This window comes from Nelumbo lutea, chromosome 2, assembly GCF_056320005.1.
Source record: "Nelumbo lutea isolate HS-2025 chromosome 2, American lotus-T2T, whole genome shotgun sequence".
Taxonomy (NCBI): domain Eukaryota; kingdom Viridiplantae; phylum Streptophyta; class Magnoliopsida; order Proteales; family Nelumbonaceae; genus Nelumbo; species Nelumbo lutea.
The window spans coordinates 4,058,446-4,082,766 of NC_142685.1; the positions used below are offsets into that span (position 1 = coordinate 4,058,446).

Consider the following 24,321-nt stretch of genomic DNA (forward strand, 5'->3'; position numbering starts at 1 on the left):
TTGCTTTTTTTATTAGTAAAGAAGACATGTATCAAATTTCTATTAGCATAACAAACCTTCGCCTCAATTTCCTTCTTTCAGAAAAGAGCTAACCCCCCACTCAGTCCAATTGCATCCACTCCCTAACAGTTTCAATCCTTAAAAACTTTCAATTTTTTCTTACAAGTCAAAACGGAGTTTTTTGTTTCCATTAAAAACACGCAATCAATCTGTCCTAAACTTTAAGACCCTGACAGTTCCAACTCAATATCCTCATTTTTCACTCATTAAATTCTCCTACCAACCAGTTGCAATTTATTCGACTCAACCCTATTCTTGTGATGGTATTCTTCTTAAAAAAATTATTATAAAAATTACTCGGGTGTTCTTTTTTGAACCTATCCATTAATTATCAAATTAAACCACCACGGCACATGTAAATTAAAGCAATTAATGGATATGCCAATATGTCATGTGTGTGGCGTAAAGAATCTTACTGGGATTAGGATTAGAAAAAAGACACTTGGATTAGGGTTTTGCTGGGGATCTATTGTTACACACTTGAACTTCTCCATGTTGCGCGACTCGATTCGACCCAAACGGCGTTAGTGTCTTTTCAAAATATCGAGCCCACAACCGCAGGTCTGTCGTCCAACTACATACAAATACAATGACAATAGTGAAAGACGTTTGCCACCTGCAATTTGGATCGTGGGATTCTACTTATTCCAGCTCACAAAACCCTAACCCCTTCAAAGGTTGGGTTGGGTTCCTCACTTGGACTACTGTCACCACGACGGGCGGAGAAAATGGAGCAAATTATATAGAACACCTCTCCGACTTTTTCTTACGAACACGTGCCCACTACGTTTACGTACGTATTTGTGACTTGTGAGTCCTTCAACATCAAGATATCTATACACTATAGCGTAGGATCCACGAATGCCTTCTTAATTTGTCTATCCGACTCTGCAACACTTTCCACGTTTGTCGTGAGTAGTTATATTCCCGAGAGCTTACCCAAACCAAACCACACCAAACAAAACCCAGAAGATTCAGCATCTACTAAAATTCATGACCATCCTTAATACCAATAGAAGACTTGGTTTACAAATTTGTGACTCAACTAATTAATGTTGTAAAAATCTCTCTCTCTCTCTCTCTCTCTCTCTCTCTCTCTCTCTCTCTCTCTGAGGTCTTTTGATTGTGATCCTGTTGTTTGGCCTTCGCTGTATGATCTGTATGCCATTTCAGGAGTGATTGTTAAGGTGATTGGTGTAAGTCGTGGTTCTGTTAGTGCAGGCAGCATATTCTTTGGCTGCTAAAGGTAAGTTTAGTGATGAAGATTTCTGGGCAGTCTCGCCAGACTGGATGCTCCCTCTATTGAAGTCTGATCTTTCGATGCACAGGTCAGAAAGAGAAGAGGAAGTTTCTATCTTTCTGTAGTTGGTTGTTAGGCGCTTTCTTTTTAGTTAGTTTTCTCTTTGCAGTGGTTGTGGCGTTCTGTTGTTTCCTAGTTTGTAATTTTTCCACCAAAAAAAAAATTACCAATAGAATGTCTTGCCATCAACTTGATTTATAATTATACACGAATCTTCTTTGCAATGATAAGAATGGCATGCTTTCTCGTCTTCGACCAGAGCCGAATGGCATTGGAACTTCAACTTACAATCCCTCTGGCAACTGGTATTAATATTAAGGAATTCAAACAGATAAGATTTTCGTCTAATTAATGTCTTTCGAATTCTCGTCATAGATAATGGAATGGACTAGACTGGACTGGATTTGAGATTGGATGTAAACGGAGATTTCTTTTTTTTTTCTTTTCTTTTCTGAAAATAAACAAATAAATAAATGAATAAAATTCCGATAAGCACAAAGTACCTATAATAACAGCAATCTCCTATGCCTCGCAATTAACTGTATAAATCAAATTCAAAAGAGAAAAAAAGAAAAAAAAGAGATCCCCAAAAAATCTAAATACATGGAATGAGGGGAGAAGGAAGAGAAAGCCAAAAAAACAACGATCGAGTGGGTATGGTATGATAATGTTTGTATATCAGATAAAGCAATCGACAACAGGAGGCATCTTCCTTCCAAGCTGCAAATCCAAATCATTCTCCAAAGGCGTCAAATTCAAATCCAAACACAAAACCCTCCTGCTACTGCTGGATCTCTTTAAAACAGCTGGCACTTGTGGGGCTGGCGGTGGTGGAGGTGGTGACAGTAAGCCTTCGCTCAGCGCGGACCTGTGCCTCCTCATGTGTCCACCCAAGGCCTGACCGATGGCGAACTCCAGACCGCATATGGAGCACTCGTGTGTCTTGGGCTTCACCTGTAAGTTGTGCAACTGCGCCTGATGATTCGGGTCATCCGCGCCCATCAATCGGGGCTTCTTGTGGCTTGCTCGGTGCCCTCCCAGCGCTTGGAACGACGGGAATTTCCGGTTGCAGGTCTTGCACTCGAACACACGATGAGGGGCCATGGAGTCGGCCTCCCCACTGCGGGATAGCAGCATCAAACAATTCGCCATGGTGATGTTATCAATCTCGCCTTCTACTCTGCTTCTCTTCATGGCTTGCTCGTTCAACATACAAGACTACAAGGATGGAGGAGCTCTGATCGATCTGTCTCTCTCTCTCTCTCTGACTTTTATCTGAAGATCTTCTTCTGGTTCAATTGAACAAAGTTGTCTCTCTGGTCTGCTTTGTTTGTGCGCTTTGATGACAAGTAAGGAATGAAACTTGGGACGCTTAGGCCTCTCTATTTATAGGTTTAAGCTGCCGAGTACGACTTAAAATCAAATCGACCACTAATCATGCACAAAGACCAAAATACCCTTCGTTTCGTACGCGTTAAGAAAGGTGCTGCGTATATCCGTAGTAAATTCCAATCAAAACGGGTGCTGCTCTTCTAATACTAACAGTCTTCTAGTCTAGTCGGCTAGTCCCACTTCAACTTTGTATATGTGGCCGTCGTATAAATAACACGTAAGCGTGACGGTATAGGTGATGAGATGAGAGTGAGGAAGCCCAACGTTCCAACTTGCAGCCAACGTAGAGCGAACGAGTCCGAGTCGTGAGTGGTGAGCCCGAGTGAGGATTTCCTAGAACTTTCCTACTTTCTTTCATTTACTTCTAGAAGATTTTAGTTACAAGTATGAAAGCAAAAAGTGATGAAGGAAACAGGGGAGAGGCCAGGTGAGTCGATGATCTGGATGAAAGGGAATGAAACGTGGATCACACGTTATTTTGCTCGCTCCCATCTCCATCTATCTCTTTAATCTTCCTCCATCTACAAATCCAAAAAAACGGACAAGTACATGATGAAGCAGCGAAGCGAGGGGAAGTCCAAGTGTCCACGCGGTCTAGTCCGTGAGTGTCATCTTCGTGTTTTCACATTAGCACTTGGCGAGAAACTAGAAAGAAATTACACTTTCTAGATGTACAATTAATCCTACCAGATCGAGATGTTTGGGTCCCACCCCACCAGAGAATACTCTGGCCTCTCTGGGACACCATCTCATCAAATGTGCGGTTGAGTGGGGTGTGGACATCATGATGATACCATGTTTACTGCACGAGTGCACGTACACCCGTTTGGAGATTTTTTTTTTTTTTTTTTCTTTTTCTTTTATGCGAAGCTTCACTGGGAGTTGATAGAAACTATAATAACCGTATTACAAAAGGGCCGGGTGGGAGAAAGTGTGAGTTCACTTTTGTTCACTTGGAAAAATGTATACTCGATCGACTTAGTATTTTTATTATTATATTTTTATAGTTGCTAAGTTTGTTGAAGATAAGAATCATAAAGATGAGTAGCACCTGGAGGGCTAGTCAACTGTTCATTGGTTGCGACCTTTCGCCTGAGCTTTTTTTTGCTTTTAGGTTTTATTTCCTTTCTTTTCTTTTTTATTTATAATTATTAACCAAATATATTTTCTCCACTATATTACGAGTCTTTTGTTGTAACTGTATATGGAATCCGTGTGCTGTGTTAATAATAATAGTAATGGCTGTTAAGATAAATTATGACACCCAATTAACGATGCCAGGTAAGTGTTAACCACGGGCTCCTGCTTCTAGAATTTGGATGGAGAAGGAAATTAAAAGATAAACCTCCTTCTTCTTCTTCTATTTTTTTCTCAAATATTATTTTGTATTTCAATTTTGATTTTAGAAGAAACAGCTTCACTGAAGCCAGTTACAGAATTGGGGCCGGCAAAACATGTTCAACATGAACAACGACCGAGTCGTAATTCGTAAAGCATTACGTGTACGTAATACAACTAACACGGAGTCCGGATTGGGGAATACGGACCCCACTACCCCCAGGGAATACAACCAATAAAGACTAGTCCGTGTACGCAATACGGACTAGTCTCCTAACTCCATACTCGTTCTACCAAAAAAAAAAAATGATATACGTGGACTGCAATCCATATCAAAAATCTGAAGCTTATCACTAGCCTCCTTCCGTAAATTTAGCATCAATTAATGACCAGGATTCGTACGGTGGGCGTCAAATTTCTAAGGTGGAGGTGGACTGAACCATAAAACCCTCCAAAAAAAAATTTCCATAATCGTTACTACACCATAATTACTATCCTACGGTTACCGTATTGTAGTTGTAGAGGATCCGGAGTTCTCGTTTCCATATGCCAATTCAGCAATTCTTAATCCGGAACGCTAAATCTGCTTAGGGGTGTCAATTGGACTGGATTTGGTCCAATCGGATTCTGTCCAATGTAAATCTATTACAAATGGACCTGGTCCAATCCAATTGAATGAATATTTTGGATCATTTTGGGTTGCTTTAATACAATGGCCAATCTGTTTTAATTTAGGGGTCATTTGTTAAATTTTTCTGAAGGATTTTTTAGAAGCTCCAACAATCGAAAGAAGATATGAACTTTTACATTAAGATCTTAACAATTTGAAAACCGTTTGGTTCAGGTGTGTTTTTCCATGTGAAGACGAGTTAAAAAAAAAAAAAAAAAAAAGTGAAGAGGTCCATTTGGACCTTTCCAAAAATAGCCCAAACTGGCTACCGAGCTTCTAAAAAGCCGATGGCCCATTAAAAAACAAACACAACATACATACATACATACACACACCAAATGGGCCTTTAGATTGGTTCCAATCCAAACCTAGTATATTGACACCTATATTCACATCTTCTATCAATGGACTTGATATTGTGGACCACTAAATCTGATTCTTAATATGTCTTATTGGTCTATCCAATCGTCAAATTGATTATAATCCAGAACGGGTCCGACCCAAAGCCAGTCCATTAACACCATGCAACGTACAGTAATCAAACAAGTTATTTGGGGAAGCATTAAGAGTAGGTCACGCACCTAAGAGTAGGTCCTGTGGCGAGCTGTTTGTAAGTGCCAGGTGTCACGATATTATTGGAGGGCCAAATCCACCCTCATCTTTTTTCTCCCACTCCTGAGCTGAAGATAACTCAGCGAAGAGAGTAGATTTCTCCTTTTGGCCCGTAATTCGACGAGCTTGTAAGCGCTGATTTAGTTTCTTAGGCTCTGAGAGTGACTCGTAGTCTACTCTTATTGATTTTGTCCATGCCGAAGAGGCGATCGGGTCTTAAGCAGTATTGTGGCCCTTAGGCTTTGGGAGCGACTCATAGTCCACTCCTGAACTTTACCCATGCCGAAGAGGTGACTGGGTCTTAAGCAGTATTATGGCCCTTAGGCTTTGGGAGCGACTCATAGTCCACTCCTGAACTTTGCCCATGTCGAAGAGGCGGCTGGGTCTTAAGTAATATTGTGGCCCTTAGGCTTTGGGAGCGACTCATGGTCCATTCCTGAACTTTGCCCATGCCAAAGAGGCGACTGGGTCTTGAGCAGTATTGTGCCCCTTAGGCTTTGAGAGCGACTCATGGTCCATTCCTGAACTTTGCCCATGCCAAAGAGGCGACTAAGTCTTGAGCAGTATTGTGCCCCTTAGGCTTTGAGAGCGACTCATGGTCCATTCCTGAACTTTGCCCATGCCAAAGAGACGACTGGGTCTTGAGTAGTATTGTGCCCCTTAGGCTTTGGGAGCGACTCATAGTCCACTCCTGAACTTTGTCTATGTCGAAGAGGCGACTGGGTCTTAAGTAGTATTGTGGCCCTTAGGATTTGGGAGCGACTCATGGTCCACTCCTGAAATTTGCCCATGCCAAAGAGGCGACTAGGTCTTGAGCAGTATTGTGCCCCTTAGGCTTTGGGAGCGACTCATAGTCCACTCCTGAACTTTGCCCATGCCGAAGAGGCGACTGGGTCTTAAGCAGTATTATGGCCCTTAGGCTTTGGGAGCGACTCATAGTCCACTCCTGAACTTTGCCCATGTCGAAGAGGCGACCGAGTCTTAAGTAGTATTGTGGCCCTTAGGCTTTGGGAGCGACTCATGGTCCACTCCTGAAATTTGCCCATGCCAAAGAGGCGACTAAGTCTTGAGCATTATTGTGCCCCTTAGGCTTTGGGAGCGACTCATAGTCCACTCCTGAACTTTGCCCATGCCGAAGAGGCGACTGGGTCTTAAGCAGTATTATGGCCCTTAGGCTTTGGGAGCGACTCATAGTCCACTCATGAACTCTGCCCATGTCGAAGAGGCGACTGGGTCTTAAGTAGTATTGTGGCCCTTAGGCTTTGGGAGTGACTCATGGTCAACTCCTGAACTTTGCCCATGCCGAAGAACAACTGGGTCTTGAGCAGTATTGCGGCCCTTAGGCTTTGGGAGCGATTCATAGTCCACTCCTGAACTTTGCCCATGCCAAAGAGGCAACTGGGTCTTGAGCAGTATCGTGGCCCTTAGGCTTTGGGAGCGACTCATAGTCCACTCCTGAACTTTGTCAATGTCGAAGAGGCGACTGGGTTTTGAGTATAATTGTGGCCCTTAGGCTTTGGGAGCGACTCATAATCCACTCCTGAACTTTGCCCATGCCAAAGAGGCGACTGGGTTTTGAGCAGTATTGTGGCCCTTAGGCTTTGGGAGCGACTCATAGTCCACTTCTGAATTTTTCCCATGCCGAAGAGGCAACTGGGTCTTGTGAAGTGTTGAACTGCATATGAGGTGCTGGGTTGACCAGTTGCTGAGCTGCCTGTGAGGTGTTAGGATGATCAAGTGCTGGATGCTTGTGAGGTGCCGGGAGGACTAGGTGTCGGACTGCCTATGAGGTGTCAGCCTGCTTGTGAGGTGTTGGGCTGACCAGGTGCCAAACTGCCCATGAGGTGTCGGGTTGCTTGTGAGGTGTCGGGCTGACTAGGTGCCGAACTGCCTATGAGGTGACAAGATGAACAGGTGTTGAACTGCCTGTGAGGTGTCGAGCTAACCAGGTGCCGAGCTCTCTGCCAGTTTGGTACTTTAGCCCGTAGGCTCTGGGAGTGACTCGTAGTCCTCTCTCCTTGACTTTGCCCATATCGAAGAGGTGACTAGGTCTTATGCAGGTGTCGAGGTCAATTGTTAGCTTGGCCTTTGGTCTTCTAGGGGTGAGGAAGTCCTTTATCAGTTCGTCAGTTCGCGCCTGGGCTAGACTATCAGGTCGGCGCCCGCGCCAGGCTGCCAGGCCATGCGCAGGCCGCACTAGGCCGCCGGGTGGGCACATTAGAGCTACTTAGTCTATTAGCTCCCTGCATAGTGTTTGAGTTCATAAAAAATGGAAACTATAAAGCGAGAGCTTCAGTTTCTAAAGAATGAGGACTTAGCTTCCTGGGAGAAGAGGACTTAGCTTTTTGTAGGATGAGAACTCATCTCTTACTAGGATGAGAACTTAGCTTTTTGTAGCGTGTTCCCACAAACGGCGCCAATTGATGTGACGATTTCTGGTCACGTATCATTTTTTGGCTAAGTACCTCATCAGCTCATCTGCTCCCAAGTGGCTTGTGACTCAGGGGCTGAAGTGGAGCTCCCTAACGTAGTGCAAACTAGCTGCTCCCTACAGGAGGTGATCTAGCTACTAGCAACGACGAGAACTGAACCGGCTACTTCCTGCTGGAGATGATCTGCACATCTCTGTAGATGGCAGGAAGTGAGGGACCTGTACGAACTGAATCAGAGAACCCGGGGGTGTTTACTCAGCAAGGTCACTCCAATGGCTAAGTCAACACTTAGTAGCGAGCTGAAAATGATATTAGAGAATGGGAGAGTTAGAGACCAGGGGTTACCATCCTCCCTCGCCCCTGGGGGTGAGGCCTTTATATACTGGAGTCCTTGTGGGTTTGGTGGAGCAGTTCTTGGATTCCCGCTGTGATGGGACCTGCTTTCGTGTTAGGTAGGGATAAAGCCACCAACTGGTAAGGTTGCCCATTTTCGCCTGACTCGGGGAGTGAGTGAGCTAATATAGCCGTTATAAGTCACAATCCTGTAAAATGCGGGGTACAGTGGTGAGTTCCTCGGGGTTGTCACAAGGTGGTCGGTCTGACTAGGAGGCAAACTACCCGTAGGTGACGAACTGCTTGTGAAGTGCTGCATGGTGGCAAACTGCCTGTAAATGCTACATGGTGACAAACTGCCAAATAACAAGCTATCTATAAAATGCCGTAATAGATGATAATAAGCTGCCTGTGACGAATTACCTGTAAATGCCAGATTGTTTATAAATGTAAGATTATCTATAAGTGCCAAGTCTCACGATATTATTGAAGGGCCAAATCCGCCCTCATCACATCAATAACGATACAAACCGATGCGACAGAAATAAGTGGTGATGCCGTGCAGTGTATCCACCGTCTGAAATCTTATCGTCTATGAATAAATAAATGCGGGGTATAATAAGTAGCAAATTTTTATCACACATGCGTACATAGTTATATATATAATATATATTGCGTGTTAGTTTGATATTGATCTTTTGAGTGTATCCGAAGGAAAATAGTTCAACACGATTTTCCACTTCATTAATTTCTGTTGCTCTTTTAGTAGCAGCAGCTAGATTATCAAGGCTTTCATTTTCCGTATGCTAACAATGAAAGCAGCAGGTCAACACATTGATTTATATGAGGGGGAGGGGGAGGGGGGATTCATATCTGTGTGTTGGTTCTAAATGTGCTTTAAAAAATAAGAAACAAATATTTTTCTTCGGTCAACATGTAAGACTTGTAAAGAACATATACCGTTTACACTTTACACCAAAAACCCTAATCACATCATATACAAATTTGATATTTTGTTACATTAGAATAGCAAATTAGCAACTGGCCTTTGTAACTATTGAAATAGGAGTCAGGAACTCCTGCCCATGCCTATTTACATTATTTCTGTAAATTAGGAACATCTCTCAGATATTCTTCATGTATAATTGCGATAAATATGAGCAGAGTTTTGGTGGGTATGAGATTCGGACTCCATTTTCCCGTCTCCCTATATACGTATATAAAAGGATAGATATTCTCTCCTTATGGCTGCGATATTATGTTAGTAGCGTTATCGTGGGTAAGAAATATAGACTCGATAGGTCCACCACAACATTATACACGTGGCAACCAGGACAGGCATCGAATTATCTACTCAAGTTAAAGTGAAGGCTTCACAAGTTACAACAGGTGAGGTGACCCGAGGGTTGGTTTACTACGTGACAAACTTGTTCAACCACCTTGTGGTCCCCCATAATTTTGTATTTACTTTTTATTTATTTATTTAATTACGACAACAATCCATAATTTTTTTATGCTCGATCCAAATCCAACCCCCTTCCAGGAGAGTGATGAGACGAAAACATTATATATATAGATGAAGCAAATAAAATGACTCGAATTCGACAGTGGTGACCCACCCAATCGATCGCCGGGAAACTTAATTTAAAAAATGAAAGAATTAGTTAGTAGTAGAAGAAGACTGTGAAATGTGAATAGAATTTTCGGTACGCTGGATGTATATAGAGACTCCGATAGTATATATATTCTTAATTCCTTATTTGAAATAGTTAAAAACATACAACTTGGCATATCAGTTGAAATTGTATGGATGTATGTATGTATTTTTATTTTATTTATTTAAATCAAAACATTAATTACTAAGCTTGGTCATGACATTTTGTCATTTAATTTTGCACCATCTTTCGTCAATGACGATGACGTGCAGTGGAGTAGTGGTCAGTGGTGAGAGAAGGGATGGAGAAGAGAAACCGTAAGCGAGTCTGTTTTATAATTTATTGAGCGGGATTGTCGCCGTAATAAACGGCAGAGGAATTACGTGACTCCCAGGGAAAAGTTTGGGAACTCCAAATCCCAGTCAGCACCAAACACGGAGAATGGGCAGCCAAAGAAGCAACCTAGGCAGCAGGGAGTTCGAGTGAATCAGTTAAGCTAGCTGAGCTGTACATGTAACACAAAAGAAATTCAGAGGAGTTTGAGTTGTTGAGGGGTGAGAGGGTAACTGGGTAAGGTACGTGTGCCAACTGCACCCACTAGTTTAATTTGTTTCCGTGGTGGTTCGGGTTCCCTACTTCCCTCCCCCGAGCTAGTAGCTACAGCCTCAGAGTCGACTTAATCCCTCTCAGACGAGACGACCACGCCCCATCAGGCCATCACATAATATTATAATTGGGGAGATGTAGGGAGACAGCACCGAGAATCACCACCGACTGAAGAGAGATATATGTATGTATAAGAATAAACAACACATTATCACAGTAACTAACTGAAATAGAACTAGCATATATTTTTCATTGTAAATTGGTCAAAGTCAAAAATAAGAAAAAGATAAAATGGATGGAACGCATAGGTTGAATACTCTATCTCCACTCTACTTGAGAAACTCGTGCGATTAACTTCATCCACATGTGCGTCGTCTTCAATGTAGTTGAATCTTATTATACCAACTTTCAGATATTGCACCGAGTCATGACAAATATGATCACGAGTTACGACTCAACAACACAACAATTCTGAATTTTTAATATATCACAGTGAATATATATATATATAATATATATATATATATATATATGTATATTTGGATTCTATTATCTATATTTACTAACTTTTGACCTTCTTTATCTTTGTGTATTATATTTTAAACCCCTTGAAAAGAAAATCCTAGTTCCGCCGTGTGTTAATAATGCGGACATCCGCCCAAAATAATGTTGAATAAGCTCCCTTTTCTTAATTTCTTTAGGAATGGAATGGTGACCGACGGACCGCCGGTGTGCAAGACTTGAATAAGCCATGCACAACATCAATTGTTGGAGCCATCAATACTTACTGGGGTGTGGGAGTAATATTAGAAAGGACACATAACGCACTCCGTGAGGCTGTCAGTGCACGGCCTCCATTCTTTGCTTCTTTTAGTCAAAGTCAAATTAAATGTGGTTTGGTTAGACTTAAATTACAGCGATTCTGCTTTCTATCTAGCCTTCTCTTTTAGACTAGACGTGCCTCTCGAACTCTCTCGAGTACCAGTTATATGTTGCAGGCCGGTTGCAACTATCAACGGTCATCCCCTGCCCTGATTCTACCAAATGACTTTTCGAAATTAATAATAATATTCTTTATTTTTATTTTGTGCTTTGTTGTGATGATGAGAGTGTGACGTGTAGCAAGTAGCAAGCAGCCACTTTCTGGTGAGTCATGCCATGCTTGCTCACACGCCTCACAGCAACAAGGAATATAATTAATTAAAATATTATCAATCCCACCACCCATTGAAGATCGATTACAGTCAAAGTCAAGCCTTCTCTTGCGGTTGCCTAAGTCCAAAGCTGTCGGCATGGCCGTGGGAGACACACCCACTCGATTCTCATTCTGAGGGCCCCATTTTGTTTTTGTAGTCTGTAGTAGTTTAATAATCATTAACGCTATATATTACATTATCACAATTCACACAGGTAACAAATCTGCATATACATCCTTCTTTTTTTATTATTTGAATTTAAATAAAATAAATTCTATTATTTCCAACATGGCTTCTCATCAACAAAGATTTGGTCCGACCTCGTAACCACTCAATACGTGAAAAGGCATTAGTTCGGCCCAACAGTATGTCCAAGGCGCAAGCTCCAAAAAGAGGAACCTGCGGTCCGAACTCCCTACAAGGAATCCGAGCTCTCCCTTGGACCTTGAGCCTTACAAGCACAAAAGGCAACAACCTGAACTAGCCCACCCTGTGGCAGTTCGGGCCACATCTCTATCCGAAGTCAAGGCTTCACCTCGCACACCATTCTAGCACTTTTCCTCTGGGACGTCGAACTGAACAAACCGCACCGTACCTGACACCGAAGGAGCCCGTATCTAGAGACGACGCACCTGACTGACTTGGGACCTGACACTTGACAGCCGCATTCCAATGGCCACCTACCACCGCCACCTGCCACCGCCATCTCCTGTTACAGAGATGGCTCCGACAAAGAGAGCAGTGGCGGTTCTGCCCCATCAGAGGCAAGGACACCCAAACTGGCAGAAGCGCAGGTAATCATTCCCGACCTGACAGAAGCTTAGGAGTGAGTGCGCGAAGTGGTTATAAAAGGCTCTCTACCCCCCAAGAACGAGGTATGTGAACTTTGCGCCATCTAGTTTATCATCTTGCCTTTGAGGATACTAACTTGAGCTTCGGAGCATTCTCACTGGGTCCCTCCCCGGAGATACTTGCTTTCTTCCCCGTTTCAGGTACCTTCAGCTCCAGCCAGAGGCAAGATCGTTGACAGCTAGGACCGACCGGATTGCGTACCATCATATTCTCATCGGGTCCCTCCCCGTTTCAGGTACCTTCAGCTCCAACCAGAGGCAATATCATTGACAGCTAGGACCGGCCGGATTGCGCACCATCAATTGGCGCCGTCTATGGGAAACGCTTCTAAAAGCCTCCCTCTAAAACTCTTATAACCTCCTTTTTTCCAAGAAGCCCCAACACTCATGGCTTCTTCCAGCAATGTCGGACGTAGCCCGGAGATGAATGCCCCCGGGGAACAACTTCAAGTCCCCATGGTGTGCATCGGACAATTCACCATCCCCCTCCCGGTGGATGGGATCCCCAGCCTGAATGCACCATGAACAGTGGTGCCAATGAGCCTACCTACCGTGAATGTCCCCCTCCCTTTCCCTGTCAAGACAACCTCTACCGAACCAACTGTTGTCCCCCTGCCGACTAGCTAGAGCCAGTTTGATGACCTGATGCAGTGCACGCGGGCAATGCAAGCCCAAATGCAGCAGTTCCAGCAGCATCAGCTCCAGCAGCACCAAGTGTTGCACCACCTCTCTCAGTATCACTATCACCAGCAGATCCCCCATCTGCCTCTGAACCAACCCCAACTTCCACCTTGGCACCCTGCTCTAAAGCCGGTTAAGCCCTCCCCCTAGGGCGGGCGCCTTCACCGAGGAGAAACCTCCCAACTTCAGAACCCCTCCAAGAGCCACGCCTCATCCCCGGGCCGAAGGGAAAGAATGATCTCCCCCGCCCCGCAGCTCACCGGTGGATCGGGAACCTCACCCGCCAAGTCAACACATCGGCACTCCAAGCCTGAGCTCCCGCCCACAGAGACCAGAAGCGCCAGTGCCAGGCCCACTCAGCAACGAAGACACCAGCGAAGTCGCCGAACTGCCACCTGTGTGCTGCCTGAGCTCAGAGGTAAAGAAAAGACAAGCTCGGACGAGGTAAAAGCTGCCCATATTCTCTTAGTTCCTTCCCCCCTCTCATCAGAACTCCTTGCAGTCCCCATGCCCAGAGACTTCAAACTCCCCCCTTTAGACATGTATGATGGGTCCTTCGACCCCAACGACCACGTCGATGCCTTCTAGTCCCAGATCACCTAACAATGGCCAGTGAATCATGCATGTGTGTGGCCTTCACCACCACCTTCAGGGGGTGGCCCGCACTTAGTACAGGAACCTGGCCCCCGGGTCGATAAGAAGCTAGACCCAGTTCATACAAGCCTTCACCGCACACACTTCGTTACCAGCAAGCGGTGCCCCAGAACCGAGGAAAGCATCTTCGGAGTTGTCCAAACGAAAGGAGAGTCCATCCGGAGCTACATCAAGTGGTTCAATGATGTGTGCTTGTAGATACCGCGACTGGACCCCGCGATGCAGCTCGCGACGGCTAAGAGAGGAGTAACGCACAAGGAATTCAAATGGCACATGGTAGCTAGTCAGCCCGCGACCATAGCCGAATTCCTCAAACTCGTGGATAAGTTCATGAGAACAGAGGAAGAGATCAACCAAAGGACCGAAAGAGGGATTGAGAAAAGGAAGAGGGAAGGCAAGCCCTCCAACCCAGTTGATAGAAGAAAAAACCCGGCCCGGGAGACGAAGTTGAGCCAGCAGTTCCGAGCTCCCTTAGCAGCTCGAGCGGACTACACACCCTTGAACGCAAGACAGACTGAGATCTTGATGATGATCAAGGACGCCCCATACGTGAAATGGCCACCTCGCCTAAAAGGGAACCCAAACGAGAGAAATAAGAACTTGTACTGCAGTTTCCATAGAGATCACGGTCATAGTACCGAACAATGTAATAATCTCCGGGACGAGATAGAGGGATTCATCTGTCGCGGGTACTTGAGAAATTTTGTACAACATAACAATAACAATAACAATAATAATAAGACAAGTCGGCAAGGGGAGCACGGTAAGGATGCTCCTGAGTCTAGCGGTAGGCCAGCCAAACCGCTGCAAAATAGCCTCCGGAGGAGAGGCCAGTTCGGGGAACCATCCACGTAATTGTGGGAGGTTCGATAGTCGTAGGTTGCACTTCAGCAGCAGCCCGGGCATCAGTTCGCGAAGCTACCCGAGAAGAGCGAAACCCTCGAAAGAGGTCAAAAACTGAGGAACCGATTTTCTTCACGGAAGACGATGCGCGAGGGGTCCACTACCCCCACGATGATGCCCTTGTCATCAAACTAAGGATCAACAACTTCGAAGTCAGGCGCGTGCTTGTTGATTCAGGCAGCTCGGCAGACATTCTCTTCAAGTCAGCGTTTGACCAGCTTCAGTTGTTGAGAAGCGAGCTGAAACCCGCAAACACTCCTCTGGTAGGCTTCAACGGAGAGGAAGTCAGGCCCCTCGGGAAAATAACAGCACCAGTGGAAGTCGGCACATGGCCCCGTGCGGTCAGATTCAACCACAATTTCCTAGTGGTTGCGACCCCCTCTCCATACAATGTCATAATAGGGCGGCCAATCACCCATGTCCTACGGGCGGTGGTCTCCACCTATTACTTGGCAATGAAGTTTCCTACAAACTTCAGTGTAGGGGTAGTGCGGGGCGACTAGCCCGAGTCCCGCAAGTGCTATGTTGCCGCCCTGAAGGGAAAAACCAAGGTGGTTGACGACCTCGAACTGGAGCGACCTACGGAGCAAGGCGAGGAACGAGCTGCACCCACAGAAGAAACGGTCGCAATCCCAACTTCAGCTGCAGACCCAGCTCGAACGCTACAGATTGGTGCTTCCGTCCAGGAACCTCTACGAACCGAACTGGTGAGTTTCTTACTTCAAAATTTAGATATTTTTGCATGGTTTGCTTCCGATATGCTCGGCATTGACCCTAGCCTTGTAACTCACAAACTTAATACTGACCCTGTAGTCAGACCCATTAAACAGAAGAAACGCAACTTAGCCCCAGAACGCTGGAGGGCGGTCGACGAGGAGGTCAAAAAGCTCATCGCAGTAGACTTCATAAGGGAAGTTCACTACCCGAGCTGGGTAGCTAACCCAATGCTAGTAAAAAAGGCAAACGACAAGTGGCGCATGTGCGTCGACTACACCGACCTGAACCGAGCCTGCCCGAAAGATTGCTTCCCCCTCCCCAGAATTGACCGCCTAGTGGACGTGACCTCGAGACATGAGTTGCTAAGCTTCTTGGATGCCTACTCGAGCTACAACCAAATCAAGATGGACCAGTCCGATGAGGAAAAAACCACCTTCATAACCGAGTTTGGCCTATACTACTACAAGGTCATGCCCTTCGGACTAAAAAATGCTGGGGCAACCTTCCAAAGACTTGTGAATAACCTGTTTCGGCCCTTAATTGGCACAAAAATAGAATGTTATGTAGACGACATGGTCGTCAAGACACAATTTTCACAGGAATTAATACAAGACTTAAATTCTGTCTTCCAAATTCTATGTCAATTTAGCATGAAACTGAACCCAAACAAGTGTGCCTTTGGTGTCACATTGAGTAATTTCCTAGGGTACATTGTCAACTGACGCGGCATTGAGGCCAACCCGGACAAGATAAAGGCCATCCTAGATATGAGACCACCTCGAAAAGTAAAAGAGGTTCTGAGGCTAAATAGCTGCATAGCCGCTCTGAGTCGCTTCATGTCCAAATCGGCAGACCGTTGTCTGCCTTTCTTTAAAGCAATCAAAGGCAAAGGGTTCGAATGGACCCGAGACTGTTAGCTCGCGTTCGATGAGCTAAAAAACTACCTCGCTAGCATGCCGATCTTAACCAGGCCCGAAGAGGGCAAGGTCTTAGAATTGTACCTCTTGGCAAGCGACGATGTGGTCAGTTCGGTACTAATAAAAGAAGTAGATCGGATCCAACGACCCATCAATTATGTTAGTAAAATTTTGCAGGGAGCAAAGACGAGATACCCGTAAATAGAAAAACTGGCATATGCGTTGATAATTGTAGCTCGAAAACTCCGTCCATATTTTCAAGCTCACACTATCATCGTCTTGACGGACAAACCTCTGAAGCAAGTCTTACTCAAGCCCGAGGTTTTCGGTCGACTGACGAAGTGGGCCATCGAGCTCAACGAGTATGACCTCCAGTATAAGCCATGAACTACTATTAAGGCCCAAGCCTTGGCAGATTTTATCGCTGAGTGCACATTCAGCCATGAAGTCCCTATGTCGATTGAGCCCGAGATCCCAAGTTCGGGTGAGCCCGGAGCTCCCGAGCCAATAGAGTCTAAACCCCGTGAAATAGCAGCTAGGGTGGCATCTCTCCTGGTTCGGCCAAACGCGAATTGGGATGAAGAGCCATGGATCCTTCACGTAGATGGCTCCTTGAACCAGCAGGGCAGTGGGGCTGGAATAGTGTTAAGCGGCCCGGGTGGCATGAAATTGGAATACGCACTACGCTTTGAGTTCGCGGCATCCAACAACGAGGCGGAGTATGAGGCATTGATAGCCGGGCTGAACCTAGCGCAAAAGGTAGGAGCAAAACACATAGTCATCTGTAGCGATACCCAGCTTGTGGTCAACCAGGTTACGAGCGAATACGAAGCACGCGAGCTTCCAGTCACACTTCATTAGGCTAATCCCGAGGTTAGAGAACATTGAGGTCGATGTCCTGTTCCGGTTAGTCAGCATGAGTCACAACGCCATGAGAACCATGTACATAGAGAACTTACCTCGGCTTAACATTCTCGGGGGGACAGAGGAGGTCGCTCCCGTCCTTGAAGCAGAGCTGAGCTGGATCGACCCACTCATGAGCTTCTTGCTTGACGGGACCCTCCCTGCAGATCGCAATGCAGCCAGGAGGGTGCAGCGCCAGACAGCTAAATACGTCATAATAGACGAACGGTTGTACCGACAGTCCTACACCCTACCCTACTTGCGTTTCTTGCGACCTGCCGAGGCCGAGCTCGTACTCCGCAACACTCATGAAGGTTTGTGCAGCGGACACTTGGGAGGCAGGGCCCTTGCCCAAAAGGCACTTCGACAAGGATACTACTGGCCAATGATGAAGGCAGAGGCCGTCAAAGCTCGTCAGAAAATGCGATAAGTGTCAGAAGCATGCCAATGTCCACCATCAGCCTGCTGCTGACCTCCAGTACCTCACCAGTCCTTGGCCCTTTGCGCAATGGGGCATCAACCTCCTAGGGCCATTCCCGCCAGCAACAGGTGGGAGGAAGTTCTTAGTGGTGGCGGTAGATTATTTCACAACATGGGTAGAAGCTGATCTTCTTGCAATAGTTATAGCTCGAAACGTACAAAACTTCTTTTGGAAGAACATAGTATGTCGCTTTGGGTTACCTCGGGTACTGATCTCCGACAATGGCAAACAGTTCGAAGATATCAAGTTTCAGGAATGGTGCCAAGATATGGGGATTTGGCGGAACTTCACATCGGTCACGCACCCACAGACAAACGATCAAACAAAAGTAATGAACAGAGCTATCCTCCGCGGACTGAAAGCGCGACTAGACCGAGCTAAAGGGTTGTGGGCGGACGAGCTACCAAGTGTTCTATAGGCTCACCGAACTACGGAAAAAACCGCTACGGGAGAAGCCCCCTTTAACCTCACCTACGACACCAAAGCGGTAATCCCGACGGAGATCGAAATACCTACACTGCGATTAGAAGCATACGACGATTAGTCAAACAGAGATGAGTTGCGTACCAACCTCGATTTATTGGACGAGGTAAGAGACCTCGCATACATCCGGACCGCAGCTTACCAGCAAAGAGTAGCTCGGTACTACAACGCCAGAGTAAAAAAGTGGAACTTCTGCGACGGCGACCTGGTCCTCCGTAAGATCATGGCACCCGAGCTCGACGTGGGCAAACTTGAACCGAATTGGGAAGGGCCCTACCGAGTAAAGAAAGCGCTCGGGGGGGCATACGAGCTCGTTAATATGAGGCGATACTACCTATAGATCACCAAGCGAAGTGGACCAAGTCGCTATCAGTTTCTAAGGGCTAGGATGCCGAGCTAACATGGACCTCGGCATGGGCAAGCAAAAGCAAAATATGCCAACTAAAAGCTCAGGCAAAGTGCCAACAACGAACTACTAGGGGCATCGACATATGGTCAGCTCAGCAATATGGTCAGTTCGGAAGAAAGAGTGACAACAATACTTAACCAAAAGAAGAACATTCCATTGCAAGATACTTTGTTTACATTCCAAAAAAAAAAAGCGAGCTCACAGGCCCAGAGGCACTTCTTCACCATTTGAAGGCACTTCAACGACACCCGAAGGTCTTGCCTCGTCCTTAGAATCTAGCTCATCGTCAGCAGCGTTGGCCATCTCCTGGGTAATGCGCGAATTGGTTATGGCGCTAATATCGAGCTTGGGGTACGTATTCTGGATCATCCACCGGCTTAATTTAAAGCCCCTTCTGTACGAACCCACCATAAGGTTGTCAAAGCGCGGCGAGGTGATATATTCATCGATGGCCGTCTTCTTGGCATCCTCAATGCCCTGAGAAAATATCTCTGTCCTCTCCCTAATATCCTCTTGAAGGTATTCAACCTGATGTTGCAAGTCCAGCCTTAGGTCTGCCATGTGCTTCACCACAACACCCATTGCCTCAGTATCTCTCCGAGACCTCACCAGCCTAGCCTGTGCAGCACGAGAAGCCACCTTAGTAGCTCGGGAAGCTGCCTCGGTAGCACGGGAGGCCTCTTCAGCAGCTCGTGCCTGCCTCGAGCTCCTTTCCGCTTGAGCCGCCAAGGCATGGATAGAAGAATTCACCTACCAAAAGGAAAAATAACAAATGATCAAAAGAACGATAACAAGAAAGATAAAAACAAAGAGCTTGACAAGAAATCGCTGACTTACCACCATGGCGTGAGTGGCAGTCCGACAAGCTACCTGGTTCAAGGGAGCTCGGTCCATGCCGCGACCTTCTCAGGATAAATGGCCTCCCTACTCTTCTGAAGAGTGTGGTTCGGCGACAACACGCTCCTGAACTCGCCTTGGGCTCCCGAGCCTGAAGGCCCAACTCGCATATAATCAGACTCAGAGTAAGCAAGAGCCCCCGTGTAAGTAGCCTCGGCATAAGGGGCCCTTGTTGCTTCTTGCACTGGAGGGGCCATCTTGGGCTCCCTGGGCGGATCCACTAACGAGTAGTCTGATCCCTCTGGCTCCGCATCTCGGGGCAGTTCGGCACGAGTTCGTTTGGCAACTTGTTTCCTCATCTTCATTGCGTGAAACAGGTTCCCACCACGAGTCTTCTTTGAGTCCATCACACTTGCAAAAAAAAGCTCGACATCAGGAAAATGAAAGAACAAAACAAAACAAAAGGCAAGCCTCTGAGTAAGAAACCTACCCGAACTTTCACCAGCCTCGATGAGCTTGGCCTCCATTAGATAATGGTGGCATTTTAGCCCAACCCGTGCCCATTCCCGGAGGCCCTTCGCCGTCTCCCTATCAAGCGTAACACCGGCATCAGGGGCAGCCATCCCCCACCTGGTTTGGAACGGCCACCCCGGTGCACTTCGCACCCCAAAGTAGTCCCGTTTCCATGCCAGGACCTTATTGGGAAGATCATGTAAAAGCTTAAACCCCGGGCGAGGAGACAGGTAATATGCCCGCCTACGCCTGGGAAGGGGACCCGCTTGCTTCTTAAGCATTGAATGGAAGAAAAGATCTCCAGGTCTAAAGGCAATACCTGCTCGCAAAATAGGGAGATTGTTCCCACCAAGTTACGAATAGAATTCGGGTGAAGCTGGCCAACAGTAACGCCAAAGTGGTTAATAACCTCGACAATGAGGGGGTGGAAAAGTAGGCACAAACCAGCCACGAGTTGCTCCCGGAATATAACGATCTCATCAGGACCATGTTCTTAAGGGAAACAACCCAAGGGTATGAAGTAGGTGTACTCCCTAGGCAAGTTGAACTGGGTAATAAGGGACTGAAGCCCCTCAGGCGCCATGGTCGAGGGCCCAAACTTGTCTAACGTTCGACCTCGATGGGAGGAGGACGCCAAACTACGAGAGGCAACTCTGCCTACGGGTTCAAGCTCCTCCTCGAGCTCTACCTCGAGTTCACTAAGGTTGTCGAGGGATGCAGATCGATTCGTAGGACCTGCATCTGAACCCCTCAAAGAGTTGTCTTAGCTATCCGAGCCAGACATCAGGAGGAAAAGGATACCATGAAGAAAGAAACTCACCCAGAAAAGGCAAACGAACTGTGGGAACTTGGACGTGAGCTAAAAGACTTGGACGCGAGCTAAAAAAATTGGACACGAGCTCAAGAAGCAAAACGCGGGAGAATGGCAATGAAAAGCGACTGGGGTCCCCCACTTTTTATACCCATAGTAGCCGAAAATCAACGACTCTGATCAAGGCCAATCCAACGGCGTGTAGCCGTGCTGACCGTATGTCTCCTGAGACCGAGACGTGACTGATCGCACATCATTGAAAACTGAAAAAGCGCCAGCACACGTCTCCCTGCGTTAAAGACAGCAGTGACGCATTTTTTAAATTTTGAAATAATGCTCGCTGTCACGTCTCCCAGCGGCGCATTTTTTAAATTTTGAAATAAGCGTGCGCTGACACGTCTGTCGGCATTCATAGACGGATCGGTGTGTTTCCCGACTTTTTGGCGCTCGAGAAACCTTGAAGAAACCTGACGAACGCGTACTTCGCGTTATTAGTCAAACCAGTCCGAAGTACGAGTCAAATCCACCCGCCACCTCGCGAACTCCCCATGCCATGGCAAGTCCCTTTGCGCGAGGAGTGGGGGGCAATTGATGAAGGAAGATTTGGCTCGACCTCGTAACCACTCAACACGTGGAAAGGCAGCAGCTTGACCCAACAGTACGCCCAAGGCGCGAGCTCCGGAAAGAGGAACCTGCGGTCCGAACTCCCCACAAGGAATCCGAGCTTTCCCTTAGACCCTGAGCCTTACAAGCACAAAAGCCAATAACCCGAACTGGCCCGCCTTGTGGCAGTTCGGGCCACATCTCTATCCGAAGTCAAGGCTTCACCTCACACATCATTCTAGCACTTTGCCTTCGGGATGCCAAACTGAACAAACCACACCGTACCTGACACCGAAGGAGCCCATATCTAGAGATACTTGCTTTCTTCCCAATTTCAGGTACCTTCAGCTCCAGTCAGAGGCAAGATCATTGACAGTTAGGACCGACCGGATAGCAGGGATGGGGATAACATGATTGAATATGATTGAATCTTTTTTAATAAGATTGCAAATTTTAATTATTTTATTTTTATTTTTATTTTTTAAAATAAAATAAAAAACAAAAGCATAATAGTTAACATTATCAAAAATCATGGGAAATGAAGATCCGGGATGGGGATAACCTTATCCCCGATAGCAGGGATGGGGACAGAGATGGGGATGGGGATTTTTGTAGGGATGGGACGGGGATCTGCCCCGCCCCGTTGCCATTCCTGGGAGGAAAACCACAACTATTTCACCTTTAAATACAACTGGTATAGAAGTTGATGGAGATGCCTTCCAATCGGATGTAGTCATGCAAATGACTAGAAATATTGCTACTCAGTATTGTGGGTATAGTGCTCGTCGAGTGAGATATGAAAATTTGATACGCCTTTGCGATAATACCACAGGAAATCTCACAGATTTCTCCACTCATTTCTCCTTATCATGGAAGCTAAAATACTCCGCTGATGGAATTGCCTTCTTTGTCGCTGCTTCAACGCTTCCTGATCTTCGAAAGACGATCTTTCTCGCTGCTTTGTTCTCCAGGTGAATTACTTGGTCTCTTTCACAACAATAGTGCATACAATCGAACTGCAAATCAGGTAGTGATCGTAGAGTTTTAAACTTCTAACTTTTCGAAACGTCCACGACCTCCCATATCGTCACAACACAAAACTTGAGTGTCTTTACAACATATTCTTACAGCTTGTAGATTCAGGGGTACTGTAACCTTTCCTACAAAGTTGATCTCGGGATTGTATAAAGTTGAATCTCATGTAATTAAGTCTTGGGAATTAGGATTTTAATTCAAGCTTGAAGATTAGCAACACCAATAGTACGGAGTCCAGTCCAAAGCATGGAAATTCAAATCCATCTTAAGGAAGAAAATATTGGCTTGGTTAGTTGGTTATTCGATTTGTTCTCGGCGTAGGTGTCTTGATAGGTGGTTTGGGTGTGATTATTTGGTTCGTTCTGAAGAAAATGAGGTACAGAAGTGAAGATGACAACGACGATTTACCCTTGGATATATCCATGGATGATGATTTTGAGTGGAGAACAGGACCCAAGAGGTTCTTCCCTTCTGCGTTTTTTCTATTGCGAAAGAAAAAAGGTTAAAAAAATTCAGAAAAACAGATTCGAAAATAGATGAGATGAGAGGGACGAGGAGCACATACCTCCGATGTATCTTCCAGAAGGATTATCAACGTCAGATTTCATGGCAAGCAAAATTGGGCGGGGGAGGAGGTGGGGCGATCTGAGTTTCAGAGGGAGGGCAGGTCGAGAGGAGTGAGAGACTGAGTAAGAGCGGGAAAGAGGAAAACTGAGTTTTGGGTGAAATGAGAGCTAACGGGACAAGACTGATTACGGCCATCCCTTTAGCTCCGCACGAGGCTGAGGGCAATGCGTGTGGGAGGACATGACGATGTTGGAAGTGGGATGCTTTTCGGGTGCGAACCGATAGGGGTAGGAATGGCAATGGGGTGAGGATCATATTCCCGTCCCCATCCCTGATCCCCAATTTCCGTTGGGGATAAAAAGTTGTCCTCCATCCTTTATTTCCGACAGGAATGGGTTTCTTGTGAGGACTCGAATCTCCAAACGATAACAGTATTTTTTTTTAAATAAATTTATTTAAAATAAATAAAAATTTTAAAATATAAATAATATTTTAAATATAAGTATGTAAATGGACCGGTTTTGGGTTGAACACCGTCCGTCCGAATTGAAAGTGACATGGACGGATTGGACATCCTAAAAATGATATGGACACAGGCCGGTTCGAACATGAATAGTCTATTCATAGAATGGACTGAAAGTGGACAAAGCCACTAGTTTGAATGGTCCGTTCAATGTTCATTTTTGTTTGAACTTTGAAGCATCAAGTGTGGAAGCTTTCGAAGGTTAGGGTCCAGCGCCTCTGCGCCTCCACCGCTCCATCCTCAGTCTCGCCGGCGGACGGTGGTATTTCTTTTTATCACCTGATTTTGTTATTTCACCATGCCTGATGCCATGCGCTCTCTCACTCTCTCTCTCTCTCACGCGTGCTCTTGCTCTCTCCCCTACATTTGAGCCATTGTCACTTGCAGGAAGTATACTTTGTTCCGGTGGAGGAGAAGGTCCCATCCTTGCCGAGAAAGGATTATCCGAAGCCATTAATCTTCCACGACGGTCGGGCGGTGGCAAGGCCTACACCATTAAACGTGTCGGCAGTGCTACTATGGGTACCTATGGGAGTCATTTTAGCCAAATGCATGATTCAGTTAAAAGAGTGGTAGATTTCTTTTTTCTGTTTTAGAAAGCCAAATGCATGATTCATTGTATAGAAACTCATGATATGAAAAATGGGAGTTTCCAAAGGGAAACGTTTTTTACTTATTTTTTTCTTTCTGTTTGTTCAGTTCAGTATGTACTGACAGTTACGTTGAGAGGGGTTAACTGATACATTGTGATATTTTGAACATTTGCCCAACTGTATTCATAGTTATCTACCCTGTACATATATTTAACTATTGTTTGGGATTACCAGGTTTTGATCATT

The 24,321-nt window shown here is 45.9% G+C and overlaps 1 protein-coding gene and 2 long non-coding RNA genes across 3 annotated transcripts; 1 reads left to right on the forward strand and 2 right to left on the reverse strand.

Moving 5' to 3' along the window:
- Positions 1-1,770: 1,770 nt before the first annotated feature.
- LOC148868161 (zinc finger protein ZAT12-like) lies at positions 1,771-2,925 on the reverse strand. The gene has a single exon (XM_088973981.1). It carries the CDS (start codon positions 2,570-2,572, stop codon positions 2,039-2,041), a length of 534 nt encoding a protein of 177 aa, XP_088830107.1. The 5' UTR covers positions 2,573-2,925; the 3' UTR covers positions 1,771-2,038.
- An 18,892-nt stretch (positions 2,926-21,817) lies between these two features.
- Positions 21,818-24,316, forward strand: LOC148868162 (uncharacterized). Its single transcript, XR_016107193.1, has 2 exons — positions 21,818-22,328; positions 23,870-24,316. It is a non-coding gene; the product is annotated as an uncharacterized LOC148868162 (long non-coding RNA).
- LOC148868163 (uncharacterized) lies at positions 21,852-24,192 on the reverse strand. Its single transcript, XR_016107194.1, has 2 exons — positions 22,958-24,192; positions 21,852-22,874 (listed from the first exon to the last, which is right to left on the reverse strand). It is a non-coding gene; the product is annotated as an uncharacterized LOC148868163 (long non-coding RNA).
- Positions 24,317-24,321: the final 5 nt, after the last annotated feature.